The 10,959-nt window shown below is 45.4% G+C and overlaps 1 protein-coding gene across 1 annotated transcript; it reads right to left on the bottom strand.

Annotated features, from left to right (window-relative positions):
* Positions 1 to 4,654: 4,654 nt before the first annotated feature.
* LOC127057046 (uncharacterized) lies at positions 4,655 to 5,955 on the bottom strand. The gene is made up of 2 exons (XM_050965671.1): positions 4,995 to 5,955; positions 4,655 to 4,893 (listed from the first exon to the last, which is right to left on the bottom strand). The coding sequence occupies exons 1-2, from the start codon at positions 5,783 to 5,785 to the stop codon at positions 4,890 to 4,892; spliced, it is 795 nt and encodes a 264-aa protein (XP_050821628.1). The 5' UTR covers positions 5,786 to 5,955; the 3' UTR covers positions 4,655 to 4,889.
* Between the last annotated feature and the right edge of the window lie 5,004 nt (positions 5,956 to 10,959).

Genomic DNA, 10,959 nt, shown 5'->3' with positions numbered 1-10,959 from the left:
GAAATGCTATGAGGTAGTTAACAGCTCCCAGGCGCTCTTGGACCATGAATGGCCCTTCCCATGATGCTTCCATCTTATGGGCCTGTTGCGTCTTTAAGACCATAACCTGGTCTCCTACGTTGAAGGAACGCTCTCTGGTATGTTATCATACCAGGCCTTTTGTTCTTTTTGAGCATCCTTTTGGCTCTCTTTAGCAAGGGCTAAAGAGTGTCGGAGGGTGTTTTGTAGGTTGCTTACAAAGTCCAGAATGTTAGTCCCTGGAGAAGGCGTAAACTCCTCCCATTGCTGCTTCATCAACTGTAATGGCCCCTTAACCTCGTGGCCATACACAAGTTCAAATGGTGAAAACCCTAAACTGGGATGTGGTACAGCCCTGTAGGCAAAAAGCAACTGCTGCAACACTAAGTCCCAGTCACTGGAGTGTTCATTGACAAATTTACGTATCATGGCCCCCAAAGTTCCATTAAACCTTTCGACCAGGCCATTGGTTTGATGGTGGTAAGGGGTGGCAACCAAGTGATTCACCCCATGAGTTTCCCACAGTTCTTTCATGGTTCCTGCCAGGAAATTAGATCCTGAATCTGTAAGGATGTCGGAGGGCCAACCTACCCTGGCAAAAATGTCTGTTAGGGCCTGGCACACAGCGTTAGCCCTGGTGTTGCCTAGAGCTACTGCTTCCAGCCATCGGGTAGCAAAGTCCATGAAAGTCAGTACGTACTGCTTTTCTTTGGGTGTCTTTTTTGGGAAAGGACCCAGAATATCCACAGCTACTCACTGAAATGGGACATTACTTATGGGGAGTGGCTGGAGAGGGGCCTTGACCTGGTCTTGAGGCTTCCCCACTTGTTGGCACACCTCACAAGACGGGACATACTTGGCAACGTCCTTGCTCATCCCCTCCCAGTGGAAGGATTTCCCCAACCAGTCTTTGGTTCTGTTCACCCCAGCATTGTCACTGGGATAATCATGGGCTAAGCTTAAGAGCTTTTCCAGGTACTTAGTTTGGAACCACCAACTGTTTTTGCCGATGCCAGTCTTCCTGGTGTCCACCAGAAAGAGTCTCCTTGTATAAGAGTCCTTGTTCTACAACAAACCAGGATTGATTAGAAGAGCTGAGAGGCGGTGGGGTGCTCCGTGCCGCCGCCCAAGCTTTCTGAAGGCTGTCATCTGCTTCCTGCTCAGTCTGGAACTGTTTCCTTGAAGCTGGAGACACCAGTTCTTCCTTAGACTGTGGACTTGGGCTTGGTCCCTCTGGAAGCGATGTAGGTGATGGGGTTGTTTTCGTTGCTGGTGAACCGCTCTCCGCTGGTGCACCAGGTGGTATTCCAGGCTCTGGCTGAGCCTCTTGGGTATAGTTGTCTGCTGCTTCTGCCAGTTCAGGCTCGCTGGCGCCCTCTGGCCTTGGGGTTGAAGATTGGTTTGCAATTGCTGGCGCTGGTGCTGGTTGCTTTTTCAGTTCTGGGTCTGGGACTGGAGTCACTGTGGCTGTTTCAGTCGTTGGCAGAGAATCCGGGTCCACTACCTCTGTCTGGGTCTCTGGTAACACAGACGGGGCCTCTGTGGACGGCTCAGGAACAGGAATGGGTCGGGAAGCTTGCCTGGTTTGGCTGCGGGTAACCATTCCCACTCTCTTGGTCCGCTTCACCTGATTGGCCAAGTCTTCCCCCAGCAGCATGGGGATGAGATAGACTCATAGACTCATAGAATCTAGGACTGGAAGGGACCTCGAGAGGTCATCGAGTCCAGTCCCCTGCCCTCATGGCAGGACCAAATACTGTCTAGACCATCCCTGATAGACATTTATCTAACCTACTCTTAAATATCTCCAGAGATGGAGATTCCACAACTTCCCTAGGCAATCTATTCCAGTGTTTAACTACCCTGACAGTTAGGAACTTTTTCCTAATGTCCAACCTAAATCTCCCTTGCTGCAGTTTAAGCCCATTGCTTCTTGTTCTATCATTGGAGGCTAAGGTGAACAAGTTTTCTCCCTCCTCCTGATGACACCCTTTTAGATACCTGAAAACTGCTATCATGTCCCCTCTCAGTCTTCTCTTTTCCAAATTAAACAAACCCAATTCCTTCAGCCTTCCTTCATAGGTCATGTTCTCAAGACCTTTAATCATTCTTGTTGCTCTTCTCTGGACCCTCTCCAATTTCTCCACATCTTTCTTGAAATGTGGTGCCCAGAACTGGACACAATACTCTAGTTGAGGCCTAACCAGCGCAGAGTAAAGCGGAAGAATGACTTCTCGTGTCTTGTTTACAACACACCTGTTAATGCATCCCAGAATCATGTTTGCTTTTTTTGCAACAGTATCACACTGTTGACTCATATTAAGCTTGTGGTCCACTATGACCCCTAGATCTCTTTCTGCCATACTCCTTCCTAGACAGTCTCTTCCCATTCTGTATGTGTGAAACTGATTGTTCCTTCCTAAGTGGAGCACTTTGCATTTATCTTTATTGAACTTCATCCTGTTTACCTCAGACCATTTCTCCAACTTGTCCAGATCATTTTGAATTTTGACCCTGTCCTCCAAAGCAGTTGCAATCCCTCCCAGTTTGGTATTGTCCGCAAACTTAATATGCGTACTTTCTATGCCAACATCTAAATCGTTGATGAAGATATTGAACAGAACCGGTCCCAAAACAGAACCCTGCAGAACCCCACTTGTTATACCTTTCCAGCAGGATTGGGAGCCATAACAACTACTCTCTGAGTACGGTTATCCAGCCAGTTATGCACCCACCTTATAGTAGCCCCATCTAAATTGTACTTTCCTAGCTTATCTATAAGAATATCATGAGAGACTGTATCAAATGCCTTACTAAAGTCTAGGTATATCACATCTACCGCTTCTCCCTTATCCACAAGGCTCGTTATCCTATCAAAGAACGCTATCAGATTAGTTTGACACGATTTGTTCCTTACAAATCCATGCTGGCTATTCCCTATCACCTTACCACCTTCCAAGTGTTTGCAGATGATTTCTTTGATTACCTGCTCCATTATCTTCCCTGGCACAGAAGTTAAACTAACTGGTCTGTAGTTTCCTGGGTTGTTTTTATTTCCCGTTTTATAGATGGGCACTATATTTGCCCCCTTCCAGTCTTCTGGAATCTCCCCCGTCTCCCATGATTTCCCAAAGATAATAGCTAGAGGCTCAGATACCTCTTCCATTAACTCCTTGAGTATTCTAGGATGCATTTCATCAGGCCCTGGTGACTTGCAGACATCTAACTTTTCTAAGTGATTTTTTACTTGCTCTTTCCTTATTTTCTCTTCTAAACCTACCCTCTTCCCGTAAGCATTCACTATACTAGACATTCCTTCAGACTTCTCAGTGAAGACCGAAACAAAGAAGTCATTAAGCATCTCTGCCATTTCCAAGTCTCCCGTTACTGTTTTCCCCCTCCTCATTGAGCAGTGGGCCTACCCTGTCCTTAGTCTTCCTCTTGCTTCTAATGTATTGATAAAAAGTCTTCTTGTTTCCCTTTATTCCCATAGCTAGTTTGAGTTCATTTTGTGCCTTTGCTTTTCTAATCTTGCCTCTGCATTCCTGTGTTATTTGCCTATATTTATCCTTCGTGATCTGACCTAGTTTCCATTTTTTATATGACGCCTTTTTATTTTGTAGGTCACGCAAGATCTCAAGGGTAAGCCAAGGTGGTCTTTTGCCACATTTTCTATCTTTCCTAACCATCGGAATAACTTGCTTTTGGGCCCTTAATAGCGTCCCTTTGAAAAACTGCCAACTTTCCTCAGTTGTTTTTCCCCTCAGTCTTAATTCCCATGGGACCTTGCCTATCAGCTCTCTGAGCTTACCAAAATCCGCCTTCCTGAAATCCATTGTCTCTATTCTGCTGTACTCCCTTCTACCCTTCCTTAGAATTGCAAATTCTATGATTTCATGATCACTTTCACCCAAGCTTCCTTCTACTTTCAAATTCTCAACAAGTTCCTCCCTATTTGTTAAAATCAAGTCTAGAACAGCTTCCCCCCTAGTAGCTTTTTCAACTTTCTGAAATAAAAAGTTGTCTGCAATGCAGTCCAGGAACTTATTGGATAGTCTGTGCCCCGCGGTGTTATTTTCCCAACATATATCTGGATAGTTGAAGTCCCCCATCACCACCGAATCTTGGGCTTTGGATGATTTTGTTAGTTGTTTGAAAAAAGCCTCATCCACCTCTTCCGCTTGATTAGGTGGCCTGTAGTAGACTCCCAGCATGACATCACCTGTGTTTTTTACCCCTTTTAGCCTAACCCAGAGACTCTCCACCCTTTCGTCTCCTATGTCCATCTCCACCTCAGTCCAAGTGTGTACATTTTTAATATATAAGGCAACACCTCCTCCCTTTTTCCCCTGTCTATCCTTCCTGAGCAAACTATACCCATCCACACCAACATTCCAGTCGTGTGTATTATCCCACCAAGTTTCAGTAATGCCAATAATGTCATAGTTGTATTTATTTATTAGCACTTCCAGTTCTTCCTGCTTATTACCCATACTTCTTGCATTTGTATATAGGCATCTAAGATACTGGTTTGATCTTGCCTCCCAGCTTTGCCCTGACCCTCCTTCCTCTCTGCCATTATAGCCCGTGCTCCCTCCTGTTTCCAACCCATCTCCCAGGTCTTGTTCCCCACTTACCTGTGGGCTTTGCTCACCTGTCCCCGTCGAACCTAGTTTAAAGCCCTCCTTACTAGGTTAGCCAGTCTGTGCGCAAATAAGGCCTTTCCCCTCTTCGAAAGGTGAACGCCATCTGTTCCTAGCAGTCCTTCCTCAAATAGCATCCCGTGGTCGAGGAAGCCAAAGCCCTCCTGGCGACACCATCTTCGCAGCCAGGCATTCACCTCCACGATGCATCTGTCTCTGCCCGGACCCCTACCTTCAACAGGAAGAATTGAAGAGAATACCACCTGCGCTCCAAACTCCTTAACCCGTACTCCCAGAGCCCTGTAGTCACTCTTGATCTGCTCAGTGTCACACCTCGCAGTATCATTTGTGCCCATATGGATGAGTAGCATGGGATAGTAGTCAGAAGGCCGGATAATTCTCGACAAAGCCTCTGTAACATCTCGGATACGGGCCCCTGGCAGGCAGCATACCTCCCGGGATGAACGGTCAGGGCAACAGATGGGTGTCTCCGTCCCCCTCAGCAGAGAGTCTCCAACCACCACTACCCTACGTTTCTTATCAGTGGTGACAGCAGACCTCCCAGCCTTAGGGGTACGAGGCTTCACCCCCTTAACTGTTGGGGGTGATTTCTTCTCTCCTGTGTCAAGAAGAGCATAATGGTTATCTTTTACCACAACAGGAGGGTTCGCAGCAGCGGTGGAGCACTGCCTGCTGCTAGAAGTAACCAGTTGGCTGTGTCCACCCTGAGCCTCCTCCTCCACTGGTGTGTCAGATACACCCTGAGGCATCTCCTCCTCCACTGGAGTGTCGGTAGTCCTGTCAACTGGGACAGCACCATCAGCTGTCTCCACATGGATACTGTCCAGGAATTGCTCATGGACATGGATGTTCCTCAGCCTGGCCACCTCCTCCTGTAGCTCTCCTACCTGCTGCCTGAGAGATTCCACCAGTAGGCACCTTTCACATTGGATGCCACCCCCAGCCTGGATATCAGTAAGTGGAAATTGCAAATTACAGTCTTTGCAAGCCCACATCAGAATCTGGGTAAAAGCATCCATGCTTTGGTGCTCTGTCTGGCTACAGGGGCAGGTGGAGGAGACAGAAGCAGTGCTGGCACAGGTGTTGCGGGTCCTCCTCACCATTGTAAGCCTCCCTCTGTCAAACTCTCTCAAATTCCCATCTACAGCTCCCTGTCCGCTCCTCTCTGCTGTAAACAGAAAGGTTTTCGATGTGGCTCAGGTTATGGGTTCAGGGGACCAATGGGTCACAGATGAGACCGACAAGGGACCCCCTCTCCCTTCCTACTCCCCTTCCAAACTCCCTTGCAAAACTCCCTGTTAGTTAGATAGTTGTCATAGACTGCAAAAGTCCACATTCCTGACCAGCCTTTTTTTACTGGACAGGTAGTTTAGCTGTAGGCAAGTCTACAGCTTGTGGGGTAAATTGTCACTTGGGCCTTTGGGTTGATTAATTTGGGGTCCACGAAGGATTGGTGGATAGCTGACACTTGTGCCCCCGTGTCTCTCCACGCAGTAACCTTCTTTCCGCCCACTCTCAAAGTTTCCCTTCGCTCCAAGGGTATTTGAGAGGCATCTGGGCCTGGGGATCTTTGGTGTGATGGTGGTGTAATGAACTGCCCTTGGTTGGGGTTCTTGGGGCAGTTGGCCTTTATATGTACCAGTTCATTACATTTAAAGCATCGTCCAGCTGACTGGTCACTGGGCTGAGGTGGGTTACTGGAGACTGGTGAGGTGGAAGAATAGGGCGTCTGTGGCTTTCCTTGGGATGTCGGTGGGGTCTTGTGCTGCCCTCGGTTATAGGGTTTATTGTCGGTGTGCCCCCTGGGATATTCACTCCCCTTGACAGTAGCTTTTTCTTTTCTGCCACTTCCATCCATTTGGCTCCAATCTCCCCCGCCTCGGTTACCGTTTTGGGTTTCCCATCTAGGATGTACCTTTCTATTTCCTCAGGAACACCATCTAAGAACTGCTCCATTTGTATCAGGAGGTGCAGCTCGTCCAGATTGTTAACCTTTGTTCCTGATATCCAGGCCTCATAGTTCTTGGCAATGTGGTAGGCGTGTCGGGGGAATGACACATCTGGTTTCCATTTTAGGGCTCTGAACCGCCAACGAGCATACTCAGGTGTTATCCCCATTCTGTATCTGTCCTTGGTTTGAAAAAGTTTATAATTGTTCATGTTCTCCTTAGGCATTTCAGCCGCCACCTCTGCTAAAGGTCCACTGAGCAGTGGCCTCAGCTCTATCATGTACTGGTTTTCAGAGATGCTGTATCCATGGCAGGTCCTTTCAAAATTTTCTAAGAAGGCTTCAGTGTCATCACCTGCCTTGTAGGTGGGAAATTTTTTCGGATGTGGAACAACAACTGGTGAAGTGTTGTTAGGACTGGCTGTGTTCTGTTGCTTAGCCTGTTCTAATTCCATGGCCTGCTGGTGTGCCTCCCTTTGGAGCTCCATTTTTCTTCTGTGGTCCGCGTCTTTAGCTTCTTGTTCTCTTTTGTAGGCTTCCTCTTTGGCTGCTTGTTCTCTTTTGTAGGCTTCCTCTTTGATTTTTTCTTCTCTTTCTCTCAGTTCCACCTCTTTTTCTCCTATTTCTATTTCTTTTTGTTTTTTTTTTCCATGTCTCGCTTGTGGTCGGCGTCTCTGAGGTGTTCCTCTGCATCTAGTCTTGCCAGTTCCTGTTTCAGGTCCTTGGTAGTCATGGTTCCTGCTTTCTTGTGTTGGGGTGCCCTCTGGTGTTTACTGCCTGAACTGCTGCTTATTTGTTGCCTGCTTAGGGTTGCCTAGCAACAGTGCCTTTCTCGGTAAGTAAAAAGAAATAAAAACCCTTTCATTTGCAGATGTCCTTTGCTGGAGTCCCTGTTGACTCACAGTTGGAGTCCCTTTTGTTTAACAAAAGACCCTTGTTAAACTTAATGGCCTTGCCTTAGGCAATCTCTCTGCACAACCAGAGAGGAGAAAAGAAAAAAAAATTTCTGGCTGTAGTTTTAAACTTTCTCCCCTGCTTACAAACAGTTAGCAGAGGGAAGGAAGAAAAATAATAATGCTACTGGCTCTTGGGGTCCTATACTTTATCCCACCACTGCCTACCATGTCATAGTATCTTTCTCCAGTCTGAACCTAAGAGTCCAAAAGTTGGGGTACCAGCATGAATTCCTCTAAGCTTAATTACCTGCTTAGATCTGATAAGCTGCCACCAATCAGGAATTCCAGTGCCTGATACACTCTGGTCCCCCCAAAACCTTCCCTGGGGACCCCCAAGACCCAGACCCCCTGGATCTTAACACAAGGAAAGTAAACCCCTTTCCTCACCATTGCCTCTCCTAGGATTTCCCTCCCTGGGTTACCCTGGAAGATTACCGTGATTCAAACTCCTTGAATCTTAAAACAGGGAGGAATGTCCCTTCCCCCGCCTCCCCTTTCTCCCTCACCCAGAGGCAATACAGATTCAAGCTCCGTGAATCTAAAACAAAGGGATTCCCCCTTCTCCCCTCCCTTCCTCTTCCCTGTTAAGCACAGACTCAATTCCCTTGAGTCTCAATATGGGGAAAAATCAGACAGGTCTTAAAAACAATACTTTTAATAAAAAAAAGAAAAAGGTAAAAGTTATCTCTGTAATTTAGATGGTAAAAGTTACAGGGTCTGTCAGCTTATAGAAACTGGAGAAAAAGCCTCCTCCAGCAGAAATACAATTTAAAATACTTCCAGCCAAATACACATTTGCAAATACAGAAAACAATCAAAAGACTATAACCGCCTTTCTTACCAAATACTCACTATTCTGAATATATAAGAGACTGCAGCAGGGAAATTGGCAAGAAACCTGGTTGCACATCTAGTCCCTTCCAGGACCCAGAGAGAACAAAGCCAAACCCAAAAAACACAAACAAAGGCTTCCCTCCACCGAGATTTGAAAGTATCTTGTTTCCTGATTGGTCCTCTGGTCAGGTGTTCGGTTCCCTGTTTGTTAACCCTTTACAGTTAAAAGAGACATTAACCCGTAACTATCTGTTTATGACAGGGTGCCCAACTGGGTCTGTGACACAAGGAAAATAGCTCAGCCCTGCCTCACAAGTATGCTGTGGAGATGCTGAGCAAGGCACCCAGTGTGACAGACTGTACCACTATGCTCACCACCCTTATAAAGCTATAAAAATTGTGTAACAAGTGCACCTTCTGAGGTATCACTGAAAACTCATAACTCACTGATAATCATTGACCTGATAAAGTATGTGTGGCAAACGGTATGCAAAGTTATAACATTATACTATGTTACTAAGGTATGTTCCAAATTGGGAGAAGCAGCCCAGATCAGTTCCTCAGGATCAAGAGATTAGCAGCATCTCAGCCAGGAGTCAGCACAATCAGATAGACCATCACCTGGGTAAGCAGCCATTCTTTGGCAGGAAGACAGATGTGAGTGAGAAATTTACATATTGGCAATGGAACTGTTGGGGGTTCCCATGTAAACAGATTTGCTGTTGTCTGAATCCCAGCTGCAGACAATTCTCAAAGAAGAGGAAAAGATATAAAAATGAGGAACTGAGGCCCCAGATCACTTCTGTTCCCTCATCTCTGCTCATGGCATCAAAAACATTTGAAAGACAAAGGAAGCATCACTGAACTGGGGGAGGGGTCCCGGCTGAAGGGATCTAGCCAGACTGCTGTGAGCAGGTGGTGAGAAACTTTTTGCTTCAAGTTCACTGAGCTTGTCAAGCTAGGTATTAGTTTGGGTTTTACCTTTTATTTCTTTGTAACCTATTCTGACTCTTATGTAATGTTGACCTGAATTTGATGGGTTAGTTGTTATGGCTCGCCACTGATTGCATCCGACTAGAAGAGCTATAGGTTCTTGTCCAATTCAGACTACAGGGTCTGAGAACTCTGAGAATTCGATATCAGGAGAGGACTCTTGGGGTGCTTGGCAAAAATACTTACGCTGAGGACAATACCAAATTGATAAAAACTTTATTGAGATTAACAAAAGAATAATAAATGCTATGAAACTTATAACTGCAAAACAGTACAAGAATTCCAAAATTCCTCGTGGTAACATTCCTATTATAAGTACCTTAACTTAACATAGTCACACCCTTCCTTGAGGACTCGGTAATAGGAGGTGATGGACCAGCCTTACTTCTGGCATGCCTGATAACGCGATGGTGCTGGCTTCCCCAGTAGTTAGGAATGTTGAGTAATTATACTACACTGCACAAGCTGAGCTGATAGCGTGATAGAAGATAGAATGATAGGTAGATAAAAAGAAAAGAAAGAGCTAAAGACTAAAAGAGCACTAAAAAGAACTTAAAGAGCTAGAAGAGAGCTCCAGACTTCTTCCTTATAAGGTATTTTATAGGATCCTGATGCTATGTGATTCAGGCCCAACCTATTATACCCACATTTTATTTCTGTACCCTAATAAATGTATGGGTACTTTTATCCTATAGGTTAGTGGATTATGACACTTACTCTTTATATATTAATAAGGATTATCTAACTCCAAAAACTGCCAACCTAGGCTCTCTTGGCGACTTCCAGGTTGTGGTATATACCCTGCGATTACTAACTAGTTACAGATGCCAGATAAACCTGTTCAGTGTTGAGTATAGTTCCTCCCTTTTTATTCCCCAAACTTTGGGGACCATTTCTATCTCTGCCAAAGGTTACCAACTTTTATGCTGACTTACTCTTAACTGATTATACTTTTAGTTATTTAGTGGATCTTACCAGATATAGGCCAGTAGGCTTCTTGCATTTCAGCATTTCAGCAAACCTTATTCTATGTATAATTATTAGGAAAAGCATATCATATGCCTCAACACATCTTAAATTCCTAGGAATTAATACTGATAAAATATAAGAATAAAATGGATTAATTTAGAAAGATTGTTTGATTCGGCTGGCTGGATTAATAGGATATAATAGCTAGCAAAATAATCCTATGGGCTATAGTAATCAAAATCTATCTTTCTGTAGTTAACAAACTTATTTTATCTAAACCAGTGTGTGCTTGGATTGAAGTGCTTGGGAACCTCCATGTCAGATAACAGGGTTTGTACATATCATTTTCTATTAATGAAATGATGGAGTTTCGATGAACTTATATTGTCCAGAAGGAAAGAGCTAGGCAACACAAGACATTTCTGGGGACGAGTCTGGGACTGGGAGTTTGATGGTATCACTCTGCAATATAATTCAGGAGTGGCTGGCTTAGAGCACTCTCATAATTCAGCTGGGAGTAATTTTCAAGCTGGAGGCTGTGTGTGAATGGACCAGGAGCAGAGGTGGCTCCAGGCCC

The sequence above is a fragment of the Gopherus flavomarginatus genome, chromosome 8 (assembly GCF_025201925.1).
Source record: "Gopherus flavomarginatus isolate rGopFla2 chromosome 8, rGopFla2.mat.asm, whole genome shotgun sequence".
Taxonomy (NCBI): domain Eukaryota; kingdom Metazoa; phylum Chordata; order Testudines; family Testudinidae; genus Gopherus; species Gopherus flavomarginatus.
Note: the sequence above shows the minus strand (reverse complement) of the source record. Positions and strands in the feature narration are given on the sequence as shown.